At 35.9% G+C, this 20,106-nt stretch overlaps 2 protein-coding genes across 49 annotated transcripts in view; one reads left to right on the top strand and one right to left on the bottom strand.

Annotated features, from left to right (window-relative positions):
* Positions 1-20,106, bottom strand: part of LOC110597581 (LHFPL tetraspan subfamily member 3 protein) — a 518,310-nt gene that overhangs the window by 256,842 nt on the left and 241,362 nt on the right. The gene's annotated exons all lie outside the window — the stretch shown is intronic.
* The window catches only part of LOC120891895 (uncharacterized), a 210,890-nt gene that overhangs the window by 151,281 nt on the left and 39,503 nt on the right, over positions 1-20,106 (top strand). For 39 of the 46 annotated variants that reach the window (XR_013435212.1, XR_013435208.1, XR_013435191.1 and 36 more), the window contains one exon: positions 924-3,843. The exons of the other annotated variants lie outside the window; for them this stretch is intronic. Coding sequence is in view for 2 of the 39 variants with exons in the window: in XM_078040222.1 (XP_077896348.1) it covers positions 924-942 (19 nt within the window). In the remaining 37 variants the exon portion in view is untranslated. Of the gene's footprint in view, positions 1-923; positions 3,844-20,106 lie in introns of those variants that run through there. 46 annotated transcript variants of the gene reach the window in all.

The following is a 20,106-nucleotide window of genomic DNA, read 5'->3' as shown; positions in this document are numbered from 1 at the left end:
TTACAATGAGGTAAACTTCATAAAACTTGAGAAAAATAAGAAAAGTTTCTAAATCACAAGATTAAAAATCAACAACTAAACAACAGCTCCAGAAGCAGGTGTGGGGTTATAGTTCCATAATCTTTTAGTATTCAGAATGCCAGCTGGTAAAGGGGAGTCCTTGAGGGACTAAGACTTCTAGCATATGTCTTATCATCAGATCTGTAGCAGATGGAGGCAGGGTGCTCTCCAATCCTCTCTTACCATACCTTGTGTGGGAGTGGAAGCCCAGGTTATGGGAAGGAACGGGAGGGAAGGGTTCTTAGTGTACTTTATTTCTACATTGAAGGAAAAAAAATCCTCTACCTTTTATTAAGGAGAAGAAAGAAGAAAGAAATTGCAAGTGAGAAGCATGATTTTGTACACATGAGATATAATGGGCTCTGGAAGTTGAAGGGGGTAGTAAAACAAAAATTTTTGATTGGAAACATTTTTACTTATATTTATTCTCTGTCATATTGTTTCAGAACAGCTAGAATACTGTAAGGAAGGAATAGAAAATAGACCAGTTTATGAAACTTGGAAGTTATGGGCCAGAAAATCTCAGTGCAAAGCATTTTTTAAATATTGCTCTCAAGAACTCTTGAAGAGTCAGAGCCAAAAGAATTATTATTTTTAGCATCTATTTTCTTTATGTCTGGGTATAAAATTTGGGTTGATTTTTGTCACTTATGTATTACTTCAAAAACACTGGCTAATGTTATGAGGGGTGGAGAACAGCCACCCATCAAATTCACAAGGATGTCTTTTTTTTTTTCTGTTTGCAAAATATAAAAGAAAGTTCTGATAAAACCTAATCTTCAGAGGATGGGAATGTGTAGTCTGTTAAACATTTTAACATGGAACTTTACAATCTCTACCTTTTATTTCTCCTTTTATTCCAGGCTTTCCCCACTCAATTGAAGAAGGAATTGGCCAGAGGCCAGAGGACATCAGCAAAGAATGATTAGCTACCAGGGAAACCCTCTTATTTCTCACTTAAAGGAACTTGCCCAGAAAGAGAAGCATCTACTCAGATATTATCCTTTCTCCAGGAGAAATAATTTCTTCTTCTTGTTTACCTCAAATGATAATGGAACAAGTGAAAAATCTCTCAAACTTATTGAGAAATAATTTTTCCAAAAGCAATTGGTTATATCCTTTTTAATAATCAACTCAGCTCATTCATATAGCATTCATATTTATTGAATGTTGTGTTTTCCATGGTGCATTTAAGCCAAGGGATGGAGGTGCCTAGTCCTGCTGAGAAGCTACTCATGATTCTAACATGACTCAGGTTAAATTTGACTTTAGTTAATGGTTAAGTTTGATCTTGTCAGATTTCTATATCAAATGTGTTGCTGGTGATGCAAAAGTAATGCCTGATCTATTTGGACATTCAAACTTTAATTACATTTGGTTGTTCACAAGTTATTTGGCATGCCACTTGGAAAGAAGATGGACTGTCCACGGAATACTGTGGAACCAAAACACCTAGACACGTACTTACGCCCTGCAATACTTCCAACCTAGCCTGTGCCACTAGCCACTCATGCCCTCTCACCTATGGGGCATGTTCACTTTGGAAATGAAAACTTGTCTTTAATATGAGTCAACCTAAGGAAGCATCATATATCAGATCATTTTTTTTAAGGATTAAAGTACCATCATGTCAGGGGCAAATATACTTCCAAAATTATGTAATATGGCCCCAAACCAAATATAAATATTTTTCATTCAATGTTTCAGATTATCTTTGTAAATATCTCCTTTATCAGAGTGAATCAAGAGTTAACTGTCAAATGCCTAAGATGATTGCTTAAATTATTCTTATTTAGGGGATAAGGACATACTTTTCTCTGGAACTAATGTAAAAATCCTAAAAAATACAATTCTTAAGAACTCTGATTCCATAGAAAGCCCTATGTCATTTATGAATGTCAGGCTTCCATCTGTGCTGGAGAAAAATAATGCTCTGTACAACAGGTACTGGGACTGAGTATTCTGAAGGAGCATCATTTTGCCATCAGTCTGATTATAATATAAAATATTTCCTCCAACACCTTAAAACTGCAAACATGATCACAATTAAGTAGTTCTGATGTACAGAAAATTCAAGTATATTTCCAAATGTACAGTTTAGAGTAATCATTTCACATCAGTGGTTTTACATAAGTTAATTTAGGTGATTCAACCCACACAAATATGGCATACACATAAGTAAATATTAATCACTGATGTATGTGGCTTTTGGTATAGGTGGCTTTTGGAAATAATCAGCATTTCATTGCTTTTGAAACATTCCTATATCTACCCCCACTAAAAAAAAAAAAAAAAAAAAACTTTCCTGAAAATAAAATAAGGATTCTGTCCATGTATTTTTTTAAAAAAATCAAGTGTCACTTAAAAGCATTACATAGACAAATAATTAAGAGAGCAAATAGTCCTAAAAGACTTACAATAAAAAAATAATAGTCTCTTCTTGTTTCTTGCCTCATCTTTCTCCATCCCCCATAAATAGTAACCCCTTCTAACTCTTTGAATTGCTCTTTCTGGTATTAGTTTCCATATTTCTATGTAACATACACAACTGCTTCCTCTGGATGTATCTGATTTAGACAATGATTATTTAAAAAGGCTTGAAACTGTCTTTACAGTAGGTGAGTACGTTTTCCCTCCTCCCAATATAATTATGCTTTAGCTTATGGTTAAGTCCATACATATTCAGTGTTTTCATTATAATGACTATGTAAAGATTGTTCACTGCTGAACTAGAAAGTTAATAGAATTCCATTTCCTGTCTTGAATTACATTTCATTGTTCCTAGAGTTAATTGCCTTTTTTATTTACTCAATTTTTTTGAATATCTGATTAAGTCTTTCTAACAACCTCCAATACTTTAGAGAATGGTCTCAGTATGATTTCTACAAGCATCAAATCTGTCATTTAATTTATTGGTCTGCTTTGCCCCTGGAGATAGCCATCTAGAGTCTTCTAGTTTTTCTGCTATAACTTGGGCAGGCTATTCTTGGCCAGGGGCTGAGCTATCCTTTGGAACTTTCTTTCTGGAAGTTTTTCTCATCCCACTCCTGGGTTTGGTCCCCATTTGTCTTCCTCTTTTTTGGTTTACTCCCTTTGGTTTTGTAGAAAACATTCTTCAGTAACTTCTTGAGAAATGGTACACACAAAGGTACATTTGTTGACTATGTATGTCTGAAAATGTCTTTTTTTTAAAAAAAAAAACTTCATGTTTGCATAATAGTCTAGGTTAAAGGTCATTTTCTTTTAGTATCTGGAAGACATAGTCCTTCAAGAGTTGTCTTCCCACCTATACCATTCCTCAGTATTTATCCTAAAGAATAATAGTCAGCATATTATACTGATATATGCATACCTATATTTATAGTAGTACAATTCAAATAGCAAAATTATAGAACCACCCAAGGTGATGGTCTACAAATGGATTAAGAAAGTGTGGTATACTTACACAATGGAGTTTTATTCAGCCATAAAGAAAGAAATTATGTTATTTGCAGGAAAACAGATGGAACTCCAGAGCATTATGTTAAGCAAATTAACCAGAAAGTCAAGGATCATACGTTTTCTATGTGGAAGCTAGAGAGAAAAAAATGGCAGGCGGGAGATCTCATGAAAATAGATGGGAGACCAGTGGAATAGGTAAGGGGACCACAGGGAGGAAAGAGGGGAGGGAAAGAGGAGATACCAGGGAACAAAACTGACCAAATTATACCTTTATATTGTGTGCATGTATGAGTATGTAATAATGAACCCTACTGTTATAAATCAATAAAATTTTTTAAAGAAGGGGCTGAGTGGTACAATATTTGCCTGGCATGTGTGAGGCCCTGGGTTCAATTCTCAGCACCACATACAAATAAATAAATTAAATAAAAGTCCATGAATGACTAAAAACATTTAAAAAAATTTTTAAAGAAGATTTATCTTCTAGTTTCCAGTGTTTCTGTTGACAAGTCCAATATTATTTTTATTCCTTTTTATGTACATTTTGCCCATCTGTTTTTTACAGAAGCTCTGAGATTCCTCTCTTTCTAGCGTTAATATTTCATAGTGATGTGCTCGGGAGTAGACCTTTTTATATTCCTTGTACTGATGACTTGGAAGCCTTCTCAAAATGGAAATTGATGTCATCCAGTTCTAGGAATTCTCTTTTATTTTTTTAAAAATTTCTTCCTTGCTGTCTTTAAATTTCTTTTTTTTTTTCTATTACACCTATTAGTTGTGATGTTGGGCATTCTGAATTGATACTCTTTTCTTACATTTCCCCCCTATATTATCTATTTCCTTTTTATTCTACATTTCAGGAGATCCTCCTATTAAAAAAAATATTTGGCTATAGCAGTTTAAATGTTTGAGTGCTCTAACTTATTCTTTAATTGGTATATACACACACCCCCACACACTATCTTATTTCACATTTCTTCTCTTTGCTTTCTGAGCATTTTAATTATAGCCTCTTTGATATTTGATTTTCTTCCATGTACTATTTCTGTTTCCCCTTGGCTATGTTTTTTTTTTCTGTTTGTGTTAGTTTCTATATTTCACATTGGAGTCTTATCATATGATCCTTTTTTGTTCATTTATATTTATTAGGCTCCCAAAAGATGATTGGAACTTCTTTGGGTCTAGGTAGGGCTGTCATACTAAAGGGCATCACTGTAGGGCAATTGGATGGTCAGTTGGACCTCTAATGGGAATACCCAAATTTTAGTATCTGTAGTTCTTTGGTGTGGCTCATTTTTTTTTTTTTCTCAGCAAAGAACCCTACGGGGAGATATGAGTCTGAATACTAGCCGACTAGAGCTGGAGGAGGGAGGAAAACTGAAAGAGTCTCACTGTTTATTCTGTAGATTTTGACTTAATCCCCCATTTTAACTCTAACACTCTTTCCACTTTGGTGCCTGGTGTCCTTGAGCCTCCAAATCCATATATTTCAGCCGAAACACTTGATGTGACTGCATTTGGGGATAGGGCCTTTGAGGAAGTAATTCAAGTTTGATCATGAGTTCCTAAGAATGGAGTCCTAATCCAACAGTACTGGTACCTCTAGAAGAAAAGGAAAGTCACCAGAAGTCTATTTCTGCCATGTGAGGATACAGTAAGAAGGGGCTGCCTACAAGCCAGGAAGAAAGCCCTCACCAGGAACAAAAGCCATGATGCTCACCCCTGAGTTTAGACTTCTAGCCTCCAGAAATGTGAGAAAACAAATTTCTGTTGTTTAAATCACCCAGCCTATACTATGTGTTATGATAGTCTGAACTAGCTAATGTAAATAGTAACCTTATATTTTATAAATAAATTTTCACTAGTTATTGGATTTTACATACTTATAAGATGAAGAAGACTTTAGTGAGAAATAGATATGATTTTAAAAGTTAAGGATAATAGTGGCTTATAACCACTACACCATTAAAATTACTGAAATATGTAGAGGAATAGAGAGGGGTAATTGACACTGCCAAAATAGTCTTCATAACCAAGACTAGCTGCTGGGTGTCATAAGCAGGATGGACCCACAAGGTTGGGGCTAGAGAAATAGGATAGAAAATAGGTAGGAAGAGAAAGTAGATACTCCACTAAGGTATTTATGTAACATAACAACAAGTTGCACATACCCAAGAATAACTCCTCACTGTCATAAAATAATGAACAAGTAGAATTCCATACAATATCAAGGGATATTGGAAGGGATCTGGAAAAGATGACAAAACTTTAGATGGTTCCTAACCTCACAGGAATGAAGTTATTCCTGGGTTCATTATGGCTATTAACATTCAGCTAAACTGATGGGGATCAAAGTACACTTAGCCATTGACTATAGAAAACCTCCAAGTAGACTTGTTGAATTCTAAGTTATGGTTACATGTAGTTTATCAGCAATTTTTCTAGCCACTTGAGTAGAAACAGTCAAACAAAATATCTGTCATCAGGTAGGTGCTCAATTACTGGTTGTGGCCAGGGTGAATGTTCTCTTCCCAGAAAGTTATATTTACTGAATATAATCCAGGAACTCAGAATGGAAGATAAATCACTAAATTATGCTTTCAAATGTTTAACTGGCACTCGGGATTGACTGATGTTTTCCAGAGGGTATCTGACATTGAGAAATTGAATAACATAGTGACAACAAAAATAGAAGTCTTAGCTAGGATTGGGAAGGTTTCAGAAGTCTCTCATAGCACGAGAAATTACTTCTAGACTTCCTTATCACCATTGTCATTATCATCATCATTCTTTTTTACTTATTAGAAAAAATATTTATTCTGTGGTCCTCAAAGTATTATTGAGGTTAACCAATTACTCCCATAGTATTCATAGTTTTCATATCTGTACCCTTCTCATTTAGCATTGAATTGGGTGCTCTGAACTATATATGGCTGTGACTCAATTTAAAAGGGTTATCTGTATGGAAAAGTAGAGGGAGCAAATTACGTTTCTTAGGAAACATTTAAAATAGTCATTGTTCACCTTTTAAAATGTAATCAGGTTATTTCATAAAAGTTACGTATTATAAGTTGCTTCACATTATAGGACTAAAATAGTATTTAGGCTAAAAATTCACATAATAGTTTAAAATGAACCATCGAATCTATTCCTTTTATTATAATAAAATGTCTATACCCTGAAGGGCATATTCAAATAGTGGCATTAGTAATGGTCCTATGCAATTTAATTATGTGCTAGAATTTAATTATTTGGATCTCTGGAACAGGGATGATTGCAAGTATTGTTGCTGCCTAAATACAAATGCTGATTTTGAAGGTCTCTTCATTATTTTCTTCCTAAAAGGGATGTGGCTTGCCAGGCACAAATAATATAGAAGATAGGTTAAATATGAGGTTTGAGCCTTGTCTCTTTGCAGTAATATTGAGATAAGCAAGACTACCTTGGCCTGTTCATAGAATCTCATAGAGGACCAGAGAAAGAAGAAAACTTAAGGTAATTTGTCCCACCTCTATTCAAGAGAGGTGACTTACTGCCTCCCAAAGAAGTCCTTGATGTTTCCAGCCCTGCTGAAGTTGAAAACCTCCTTCTTAGTTTTGATTTCAGTTTTCTTTCCCATAACCTATTCCTGATGATTCCTTATTTACCTTCTAAGGTGATAAGGAGTATGTTAAAATTATCTGCCAATATGAAATGCAGAAGTTGTAACCATGTCTTGCCTATCCCTTCTTTTGCTTAGGCGAATACTGTCAGGTTCTTTCAATGTTCTCAGCCTTTTCATCATGCTGTTTTGGAAGTGCTACAGTTCTTCATTGTCTTTCTTACAAGAAGGAGCCTAGAATTGAATGCAAGATTTTGGACACAGCAAAAGTTCTGCAGATAAAATCTAGGCCAACATCTCTTATTATGAGCCCCACAAGAAGATCTCATTTGCTTTTTTAAGTGCCACACCAAATTGTGAGCTCATAGTTGACTCAGACAAAATTCACTGCCACCATCTCCAACTCAATCGTTTTCATAAACACTGACAAATACATTCTTCTACTGTCCTTTGTATGTAGAGATGATCAATAGTCTTAAAGAATGTAATCATGTTAGTTTAGACCACCAATTCTCAATCATGAGTCACACTCCTTCCAAAGGCCAATCAGGATTTCTGGAGGGGGTGAAGTTGGGTGGGTGGAACAAAGCTGAGTAGTTTAAAAAACATCATATTCAATATGGTTTTATACTTGAAAATGAAAGAGGACATTGGTAAACTTAGGAAAAGAGAGGGCAATTTATTACCTCAGCAGCAAATTTATACTTCATTGCCCATTCTGCAAAAATTTATCTGGGCTCTTTAAATACTTTCCCTTTGTCAGCTAGTATGATAGTAAGCTTTGTCAAGGGTATTGCAGAGACATTGCAGAAGACGAAATGCTTCCTTGTTAACAGCTTTTCTTGGCACTGGGGGAAAATTTCCAGCAAACCTGGAGGGCAGATTTCTAGCAAGTTCCACCAGTATTGTACCACATGCTTTTCAATAAATCATGGCTTCTTCCTCTTCAACAAGGTCTGGATCTCAGTCCTGGGAGGTGGAGCCTCTTCCTTGGATATGTAAAGCTCTATAGGAGAGGCTATTCCTTATTTCTGATATTCTTATATTCTTCAGAACTTTTAAATTTTTTACTAGTCTCTTTTTGTTCCAATTACCTTATAATACATGTAATAATATATGCATATTATATAGGCATATATTATACATATAATATATATGTACATATGTGTGTATGTGTGTGTGTGTATATATATATAATTTTTTTTTTGGTGATGTGTATCGAACCCAGGGCTTTGCATATTCTAGGCAAGTTCTCTACCACTAGCTACACCCCCAGCCCTAATAATAATCCTTTATATGAAACTTTCCCTGTACAAGTGATTGTGGTTTTTCATATCTACTTGGACCTTGAAATAATATATACAGGCCATGAGAAAGAGCTGGTATAGATTGTAAAAAGCAGGCAAGTAAATATCTCCATGATAATAGAAAAACAAAACAATGGAGATATTCCCTGCCTTGGACCATCTGGTGCTATTTCTAGTCAATTCCTGTGCCTGATATTCTAGGACTACCATCAACATGGGCTCCATGTTGCTATACCATCTCAATTATTGTATTTTTTCCTGCCAGCATTTTTATTCTAACCAAATCTGCATGCTACACTCCACAAAGTGACCTATATCCTCACATATACTATTCATTCATTTTTTGTGTACATTTTTCTCTCTTAATTGACTGCTTGTTTCCTCTTCTGAACAAATTCTATCTCCTTATAAACCAAGGCTCTCCACTCAATTTCTCTAAAAAAAAAAAAATCTCTCCAGATGGAACCTTATCATACACAATTTTCTCACTCGCCCTGTATGTTTGGCCGGCACTTCTATGGCCTAAATGGACACATGTGTGATGGTTAATTTTGGTTGTCACCTTGACTAGGTTGAGGGATACCTAGATAATTGGTAAAGCTATACTTCTGGGTATGTCTGTGAGAGTGTTTCCAGGGAAGACTGGTGTGTGGGTCACTGAGCAGGGCAGACCTGCCCTGAATGTGGGTGGCACCATCTAAAAGTCTAGGGGCATAGATGGAACAAAAAGACAGAAGGGGAGAAGCTAGTTCCTGCTCCTGCTCTCCCTCACCAAGTGTGTGTGCCTCTTTGCTGCTGTTGTCATGGACATGACACACGGCACTCTTCACCCTCTGAATGCAGACTTGAACCAGTGACTCTCCAGGGGGCTTGTAGGTCTTTAGAGTGAAAGGGGTTGCATCATTGGCCTCTTTTCTTCTTCTGAGGCTTTTAGCTCCTTGGACTGAGCAGCTACCAGTTTTCTTGGCTCTCCAGCCTGCAAACATCCATGTGAACCAACCTAATAAATTCCCTCTTATAATTATATATTCTATTGGTTCTATTTCTTTGGAGAATCCTGACTAATACAATATGCAATATAACCAATTCATATACGCTTTTACACATGTTTTATACATCTATCGAGACTGCCAGGAATTTATAAACTTTACAAAAGCAGGGACTTTGTCTTTTATTTCTCCTATAGCTCTTCCTTGAAGGAGCTGGTGCTATGGTCAGTCACTGGAGATTTCTTGCTGAATTGGAGCTAAATAAATGACTAAAGCTGGAACCTTTATTTCTTTGTCAGTTCTTTCACAAATGATGTGCTGACAATTGCTGCAGGAGAAGGAAATGTACAAAGAAGTATCCATCCCTTGAGGCATATGTGACATTAAAACACATTCATGGTCCATTTGATGAATTTCCTACTTAAGTGTAATATACTGGTTAGAAGGGAAACTTATTCAATGTGGAATTGACATGTGTCAAGCTGAGGAGTCAACTAAAGGTTGTTGGTATAGGGGCCATTTTTAAGGGCAAATATGGCTGGGAAATACACTGGCTAAAGTTAACTGTAAGCAGATTTTTAAATAGTTTTTTTTTAAACACCTTTTATGCATCAGTCGGCAAGTCTGAGTCATGAGCAGTGAGCTGGAACACAGCCACTCCATCAGCACTGAAGCCAGAATTGGGGTAGCATTAGCTCTGCAGGGTTGGAAATGTATAAATGACAGACAGCAGAAGGTCTGCTAACCAGCCTGCATGTGGGGGTGGAAAGGGTGGGCAAGAGAAATGTGGTGAAGACTTCTTAAAGAAGGGGCTGCTATCTATAAATACTGCAAGCTGATCAACACTGGATTGTAGCCCTCAGAAATGAAGTAAATAATCTTGAACCATAGGACCACAAAATCTGGAGATTAAAGAAACAGAATTATGAACGGTGAACCAGCCAGAAGCTAGCTGTCTATAGATGCAATGAACAAAGAGCCACTCATTCCTCACCAGGCTTTCCACAATGCCAAAACATGTGAACATCAGTGATAACAGCACTAGCTTTCTATGAACACAAAGGGCAATGAGGGAGAGGGGTCAGTATGTCAGAAGAAATAAGGAAGAACACTGAAACTGAAAGGAAGAGGAGGACTTTTCCAGTCACCACCTCATAACACATATAAGATATTTTTGGTTACTTAAGTGGCTGTATTACACTGATACAAAAGGAATAAAACCAAACAAAAGGCAAGATGGTATTTTTAGAGCGACAGTTTTCAGACACTAAGGTAAAGAATGCTTCAGATTATCTTCAGTTAATGTTTGATATGACCAAGGCTAAGAATAATCATTGAGCTCTTGGATTTGAGAAGCCTAGTTCATATCTAATATCAGAAAACATTCCTGCTTAAGGTATGGCTTTCAAAAATTATGACCTAAATGTTCAAAAGTAACATTACTAATCAATGAGAATAGAATTAGAGTCAGTGCTTGGTTTCTTTAAAAAGAAAATTAACCTTTAGTTAAAATTACATAGAAAAATCCTATGAAAATGGTACTGGAAAAGCCTCAGGTTAGCTCTAGGGAATCTCAAATCAATCCTCGCCCCCCATATAGGATTGTTGCTTACTTGCATTGCTCAGAAAATACTGCTACAGGTTGCAAATAATCTAGCAATTCTGCACATACAATGAGCTCCTTGACAAATTTACCTGATGGGACTAAAGGGGAAGATGTATTAACCAAATTTAGAATTCCAACAACACAGGCTCAAGGTAATATTATTTATGTCATCACTGGTATCTCCCCAAGAGATAGTTGATAAATACTGCAGGATCCTTGTTACATCATCATACTAAAATCACTGAACATTTGATTTTTGTCACTTGTCAAATTCTACAACTTGATTTGCCAGTATCCAAGGATTATATATGCCACATCAGTGCTGTGTTTTTATTCCTGGTACTTTATCTGAGCTGAAAAAGACAGTGATTTAGGGAAGGCTTAGTCTAGGGTAGTATCTGCAGCAATATAATACTGTTCTACTTAAGGCTCACTTGGTAATGTTCTGAATACAATATTGTGCCCTATGAGATTCCATATTCACACACACAATTCTCAACACTGATGTGGAGCAGGAATGGGTCATGTGTATCTGACTTTAAGTGAACCTGAGAAAAGCTATCCATGTCATACTTCTGAAACTTATATTTCCCTTCCGCCTGCTTTCCAAGCCCTTCCATTGAAGGCACTTGGGAGTTACCCATGGGCACAGCTTCCATGATCTCAGAGGAATGTTAGGTACCCTACTTTCCTTGGGGCTTCCAGATGAGAAGGGCCATACATTTTACCACCTTTAATGAATTGTAGGTAACTTGTTTGAATAATTCAGTTATAGTTATTTCATCATTTCCTGTAGTGTTAGCACCTCAATGGCAGAATGAGACTGTTAGATTTTAATAGCTCTCTATTTTTTGCTACAGCATCGCACAATATGAACAAAGTGCTTTCTTTTGATTCTACCAAAGTATAGAGGAAGTATAGCCTGGCAATTCGATCACAGAAAAACTTTAGAAGGTATGAGTTATAATCTCACATTCTTAGCACAGAGCAGCCCTGCAGGTGTGCAAAAAACTGTCCCAGTTGCTGAACTCTTCCTAGTTATTTGGATGACTGTTGAGGATGGTAACTTCATGAGAACATGACAAAATTAGGAAGACTATTGAATTGGATGAACATCTTAGTAGGACACTTAGTTTTCATTTCTAACTAAGAATTATTTTTAGTGGTTATGAACAGAGAGATATGCATTGAACTAGTAGTCAATTAGAAATTGTATTATTTTCCCTGAGGTAAGACTCATTACCATAACTGATAAAACCTCCGAGAGTTAAGGTAATAGTTAAAAATAAACATCAGTTCATTTAAAAGAACAACAGATGATTTCAATAGGCAAGATATGGAATCAATGTAAGTGTCCATCAATGGATGAATTAATAAATAAAATGTGGTATACACAAGCAGGAACACTACTTAACCTAAAATAAAAAGGAATTCTGTCATTTAGAGTACAACATGGACTTAGAAGACATCAAGTAAAATGAAATAAGCCAGAAACAGAAGAACAAATACTCCATGATCTTACTTACATGTGCTATCTAAAAAAGATGAAGTCTTAGAAGCAAAGAGTAGAAAGGTGGTTACTAGGGGCTAAGAGATTTTCTCAAAGGATACAAAACCTAATAGACTTAGGTTGAAACAATACATTCAAGAGATCTGTTTTAAACATGGTTACTGTAGTTACTAATCATGTGTTTCACACTTTAAATTCCTAAGAGAGTAGATTTGAAGTGTTTTAACCTTTAGAAAACAATAAATAAGATAATGGATATATTAATTAGCTTCATTTAGCCATCCCATAATGTATACATATATTAAAACACTGTGCTATACATAATATATTCATTTTTATTTGTCAGAATAAAAGGATAAAAAGAATGTGTCTTGATTTCAAGACACATACCAACAGAATGTGGGAGAACAATAGGCTCTTGTCTAAATTGATTCAAGTAAGGAAATTTCCACACAAATTTTGTGGGTGAGCCTAATCACCACAACTCTGCACAATATTACAACATCTTCTGCTTCTCCCTGAAGATGTTCCATCTATAACAACCCACACCCCATATCTTGATTACCAAAGCAGATGGAATGGTTCTCCATCAATTGAGTAATCTGGCTTCTGGATGTCCCCAACCAAGGCATCCAAGTACCTCACCATATCTGAAATTCTTTTATGTTTCCATGAAGTCCAGATGTCAAAAATCCCAAATTATATAGATTTGTGTACTGGATTGGGGACTCTAGCTTATTATGAAGAGTGAGGACCACAAAAGTGAAGAACGAGGAAAGGTAAGTATTCTAAAGGGCTTAAGGGAGAGAAAAATAGTAAAATGAAAGACATGCCAATGAGAGCAATACAGCTTATTTGTAGACTTCTATTTGAGAAACGAAAAATATAGAAAGCAAGCTTGAAACCTTCTTTCTCTGATTTACACTTGTAACTGTGAACAGCTGGACTCTAGAGGCAGGAAGCCTGATGCTCAGAGCCCTGCCACCGAATATCTTTGGGGTTGACAATGAGTCACACACATCACCCTATCTGGTATGGAATCTTGTAAGAAAGAAGGCACTTATGTCCAAGATGTTAAGCCCTGGAGCTAATACATATTTTCAATAAAATGAAAAAAATTACATGGGCTCAGTAGATGTTTTCTCCACAATATTACTGTCTTATTTATATGAAAGAAATGACTGCAGTATATTGTGTTGTTTATTCCTTTTGAACATATGCCAAGTGTGACAGTGGAGCCTATTAAAGCCTGTTGGGCAAATTGGTCCTGTCAGGGCCAGGAGAGGGAAGATGACAGCTGTCTGGAGGGGGTGTTGTTTTGGAACTTTGAAGAGGTTTCACCATGTGAGTACCATGTGAACACTGTCATCGTTGTGTGGGTAACTCGACTGTATTTGGTTGATGAGTCACATTCAGTAAATGAAAAGCCCCAGGGGAAAACTGAAAAATTGGTACAGATTTATCCTTGAAGTTCCAACTTGACCCGATAGTGACTGCAAAGATTTTGTGATTTGGAGGTGGAAGAGAGCCAGTGAGAAAAGGGGGCTGGCATTGGCTTCACAAGTGACTGGTGATGTTAGTCTCAACAGAGAGACGAGTGATACAAAGAATAATGTGGTTTTATCAGGACTAAAATATAAAGGTAAAAAAACTAAAGGAAAGTTTGAAAGACACTTTGAAGATAGAAATTCCAACTTTCAACTCCTCCCTCTATTCTGTGCCATGCTTATTATTCCTGCTGGGTCTGAGCCCACAAATGGGAGGATTTTTTAAAAATTCGAATTCGTTATATATGATAGCAGAATGCATTATAATTCATATTACACACGTACAGCATAATGTTTCATATCTCTGGATGTACACAAAGTAGAGTCACACCATTGTGTTTTCATACATGTACTTAGGGTCATGATGTCCGTCTCATTCCACCGTCTCTTCTACCCAAATGGGAGGAGTTTTGTCTCCAGTAAAGTGGAACTGAGACATGTAGTATTTTACATGGGGAAAAAAAAGCAAAACTGTTTGTTGCTTAATTAAGCTGGCTGTTTTCTGTGATAGGCCCCCCAAAATGCCAAATGTAATTACAGTCATTGTTTTCAAGTGAATGTCATAATTAATTCAGAATGAAAGGACACCTTCTTTTTACACATTCTGCTCCATGAATGAGGACAAAGTATTCAGTGTAATTAATGTCTTTTCAATAAATGCATGACACTTAAAACTATCCAGGTGAAGACTTAATGAATGGATAATGTTAGTGAAGAGTTCAATTTTTTTTTTAAATAAAGAGAAGGATGAATGGGTGGGTGTATGGATAGATGAAGGGAGGAAGGAAGTCTAATTTTCTTTGGGGGATCATTTAGGGGTTATATAGGCTTTGCAAAGATGTTTTAATAAATTAAAGTGGGAAGGACCCTCTACGGATAACCTATAAGGTCATATTCTTTAAAAAGGTGAAAAGACAATATTTATTATCCATTAACTAGCTCAGTGATTAATATCCACATGACCAGAAAATTCATCTTAAAACCTGAACTTAGATTTACTCTCCTTTTGCTCTTTGATGAATTCTCTGAATGTAAATATATCTTATACACAATAAGCGAAAGGCACATCCCAGGTTTTCTACTAGGGAAAGAAAGAAGAAAAGGTCATTCTTCATAAATCTCACCCTGCCACTTTCTATCGTACCTTGTTCTTTTTAAAATTGAAAGCATACCACTAAATGATCCCTCAAAGAGAATTAGTCTTCCTCCTTCCCTATTCATATACCCACCCATCCATCCTTCTCTTAATTCAAAATGATTATTCAAAATAATTATCTCTTTTTTTTCCTAATACACAAATTGTAAGGGAGCAAAGCACCTATGGCTGCAGGGATGGTGGTGAGGAGGCCCACTTACTGGCTTCCTCCTTTTTTCCCAACCTTAATCCTCCCTGGAGGTGTAGCTGAAGCACCTCCAAACACCCTTGAGTCTTTGTGGAGCTCAGGAAGAAAAGGAATTCTAAGGAGAGGAAATGACTTGTCCCTGAGTGACAAATTATTAGAACAGCTAAAATTGTAAAAGAATTTCCTAATTCTCAACAGGTCCTCTTATATTAAAGCACAAAGGAATTAGAGAAAACTTCTGATTCTCAATACTTGTAAATCATATCCCTGATTTGAATTTACAACATAAAAAGAATTCTGACAACTCAATAAAAAAAACAAATGAGACATTTTAAAAGGAAGAAGGAAATTAATTAGGTATTTATCCAAAGAAGATAGATAAATGATCAATAAATGCATGAAAAGATGATCACCTTTATTATACAATAGGGAAAGACAAAACAAAACCACAAGGAGAGAACCTTTCATACCCTCCAGGAAGGTAATAATAATAATAATAATAATAATAATAATAATAATAATAATAATAAAACATGTTGGTGGAGATGTGAAGAAACTGGAATTTTCATTCATTCACTGCCTATGGAAATGTGAAATGGTACAGTTGCTGTGGAAAATGGTCTAGCCGTTCTTCAAAAGTTTAAACAGAAGAGCTACCATAAATGTGATTACTCTATGTAATCCTAGATATATACCTAAGAGAAAACAAATATCCACACAAAAACTTGTTCACAGTAGCATTATTCCTAATATCTCCAAAGAGGAAACAACCTAAATGTCCATCAGCTGATGAGTGGATAAACAAAATGTGCTACATCTGTATGATGGGATCTTGTTTGGCAATAAAAATGAACAAAATATTGATAATGCTATAATGTGGATGATCCTTGAAAATATACTATATCCATCACTTTAAACACTTATCATTTCTTGGTATAAGAACATTCAAAATCTTCTCTTCTAATGGTTTTTAAATATACAATAAATTATTGTTAACTTTAATTATTTTGCTGTGGTTAATTTTAGAACTCATTCTTCCTAACTTTAATTTTGTCCTTATTAACCAATGTCTACAAATCCCCGCCCCACCGCCATGTGTTGGTGAAGATGTGAAGAAACTGGAATCTTCATTCATTCACTGCATTTTCCATAACAACTGCACCACTTTACATTTCCAGAGGCAGTAAATGAATGAAGATTCCAGTTTCTTCACATCTTCACCAATGCCTGGGTGAAGGGTACTTCTCAACCACTTAACTTTTACTTCTGTAAGATCAACTTTTTTAGCTTCCACATTTGAGTGAGATCATGCAGTACTGTGACTGGCTTTATTTCACTTAATGTAATCTCTTCCAGATTCATCCGTTTTGGTGAAAATAATAGAACTTCATTCTTTTTTAGAGATAAATGATATTCCATTGTAGGTATGTATCCATTCATCCATCAATGAACTCTTTGGTTGATTATCTTAGCTGTTGTGAATAGTACTTCAATGAACACCAGAGTGCAGACAAACAAACAAACAACAATAAAACAGAAGAAAGAAAATATCATGCTAAGTAAAAGAAGACAGACACAAAAGACTACATATTTTATTATTCAATTAACATGAAATGTTCAGAATAGAGAAATCTATAGAGACATAAAGTGGATCAGTGGTTTCCGAGGCTTGTGGGGTGAGGAGGATAGAGGGGAAAGGTAGAATGACTGCTAATGGATACGAGGATTTTTTTGGGGTAGGGCAGGTGATAAAAATGTTCCAAATGAAAACCAATGTGGTGGTGACTGTACAACCTATGAATAGATTAAAGACCATCGAACTACATACTTCAAAAAGGTGCATCTTGTGGTATGTGAATTATAGCTCAATAAAGCTGTTATTTAAGAAACAGAAAAGGTGGGGTGGGAAATACCATTACAACCACATCAGGAAAATAAACCTACTATATATACTCAAAGAGATTGGAATGAATATGACATAATTTTCCCATGTACATATATGAAAACGTCACTGTGAATTCCATTATCATGTACATCCATAAGAATGGGATCCTAACTAGAATTAGATATATTCCATGCTTGTATAATTATATCAAAATGAATTCTGCTGTCATGTGTAACTAAAAAGAACCAATCAAAAAATCTTTAAAAAAAATTTCATGGTTTGAGCATGCTAAGTAGAAATTCAGGGACTTAGTGACAAACACATCTGCTCTGTCTTTGGAGAGGGAAAAGAGTATCTTTTGGTGGTTGGAAGAGGTTTGTTTCTGTGTCAGTGTGAGTTACTAAAAGGTGAGAAGACAGGGCACGAGAGGTCTATTTTTCACTTCTTTGAGGACTTTAAGATCAAAGTTGCTACAAAGTTAGGATTGTGTGACATCTATTTATCAGTGAAGGAGTCATTTTTTGCTGCCCCTCTTCCTTTTAACAATGATGTGATAAAAAAAAAGGACTGAAGTTGTAGTGTGCAACCTGCCAACTCCTTTAGTAGTTCCAGTACAACTAAAAAGCCAACGACAACCCCCTTGTGAGACAGATAACAATTCCCTAGTATGTTATTATCTCCACAGATGGCAATAAGATTAAGTGGTCTGCCAACTCCCTGGAGGGAGAGGTGTCAAGGTCAGCAGCTCTGTTTGGAAGCTCTGGTGGAAGTTCTGAACTCTCCACCTGCCCAGCAAACTCTTTAGTGATCTTTGTCAGTTATTGCAGTACCAGCTGCTTCTTTCATTGTAAGTCCAGTCAAGTGGGCAGCAATTCAGTTTGCAAATGTGTTAACTCTGGGATATCACATATTAGCATTGTGCATTTAGGAAAGGGCATGCTGGCAACACCATGGGCATGCTTGCTTCTAGAGTGGCAAACTCATTGAAACTTCTCTCAGAATGTTTAGTTTGCCACTAATCCATAAAGGACAGCAACCCTCAAGAGCCACATTATTAATCATCAGGACAAGATATCATTCAGCTTTTGGATTGGCAACAGAGATTTCAAAGGATGATGGGTAGGACTGGAGACTGAAAACTGGGACATCTGAGAATAGGGCACAGAGTTGGGAGATAAAGAAACTCAAGTCCTTGTTTTTCCCCATAAGTTGCCAGAGAATAAGGAGACAGGTAGGAAAAAAAAATGCCTCAAAGAACCAACTTCTGTGAGTAGAACAGAAGTGGGTGGTTTTCCTAAAGCTGGTAGAGATTTATATTGTATAGGTATAAAAAATAGTCTGTCTTGACAAGGATGGAAACAAGACAGGTGTGTGGCATCACAGGCCAGCCTTAGTCATGGTCTCATGACATCTGTGTCTGCAGTACCACCGGCTATCAATACAGTGGCCAAAAAAGAATCTGGGTACTTCCTTTAGCCTTCTGTTTGAATGTTAATTCCCTGAATGGGGCCCCTACACTAGGAATTATCACTATTTCAAGATTCTCAAAAATGAATTAGAGAGTTCTGGGCCATTATGTACCTAATCGTGGGAATCACTGGAGGGAAAAAGTGCTCAGTAAGACATTTGAAACAATTTCTACTTGGCTATAGGTGCTGTTGTAACCAAGGACCAAGTTGGAGGCTAGACAAGGCCATGAAGCAGGGCAAAACTGATAAGAAGTACTTGTAAGAATGAAATGAACGTTGATTTATGGGAGTACTTAAAGAAACACAGACTTGAAGGGAGAAAGAGGAGACTGTCATGCACTGATAAATGGTCAGAATAGAAGCAAAAGCACAGTTTGACAATGAAGCAAGAGGTAAGGTAGAAGCAAAAAATATGTAACACAATCTGTATAGACAAAAGGGTTTATTCATCATTGTGCCATCTAAAACTCTTAAAAACCTTTATAAATCTACAGCAAACAATTTCTAATGACAAGTCTACAGTACTATTAGACCTCCAAGTGCCCCCTGAATTGTCCAATATAAAATTATACGTAACAAGACTTGCCTGTTTCTCTGATGTTCCAAGAAGGGGGTCAAAGCTTATCAGAAGGTCCCCTAAGTGCTGTATTCTCCCTCTTATCACATGGGCATTGCATGTTGTATAATTTTTTTCTAAGTACCCAAGTACACCATAAACTCCTTAAGAATGCCAAGTATATGTCAACATTATTCCCCATCATCTAGGACATTGCCTGAGTTAGCTAATAAATAATTTCTGATTAAAGGAATAAATTAAAGAGCATTAAATGATGAATATATTAAATTTATTTGAATTATTTATAAATTGATACCTTAGTGTACTGATTTAATACATATGTAGTATCTACAAAACAGAATAAATATGGTACTATTCTATTGACCAGAATATTGTTCACTGCCATCATTCTGGACAATAAGAACTTTAACTGAATTTCATAAAAGAAATATGATGAGCACTGGAAAAGATCATTGCAAGCCAATATGTAACATCAAAGTACCAGTGACATTGTATTAGAAGGAATATGTGAAAAATAACAAATTCAGAGATGGGATTAAAAAATCAAAGAAATTAATGAGAAAATAATTTTTACACTGTGGCCTAAAAATAGTATCATAAGTAAAAGTAATTAACTGCAAATAAATGAAACTGGGACTGTAAGTTGTGATTATGGAATTATATATAAATAGGCGAAACAGCATATCATTCTCACTACAGTCATTCACATCTAAAAAAAAGTCCATTTGCACCATCTTAAAAAACCTCACCAGCTCTCCACTCTTCAGAGTA

This window comes from Ictidomys tridecemlineatus, chromosome 2 (genome assembly GCF_052094955.1).
Source record: "Ictidomys tridecemlineatus isolate mIctTri1 chromosome 2, mIctTri1.hap1, whole genome shotgun sequence".
Lineage (NCBI taxonomy): Eukaryota > Metazoa > Chordata > Mammalia > Rodentia > Sciuridae > Ictidomys > Ictidomys tridecemlineatus.
This window is presented reverse-complemented; position numbering and strand designations above follow the sequence as displayed.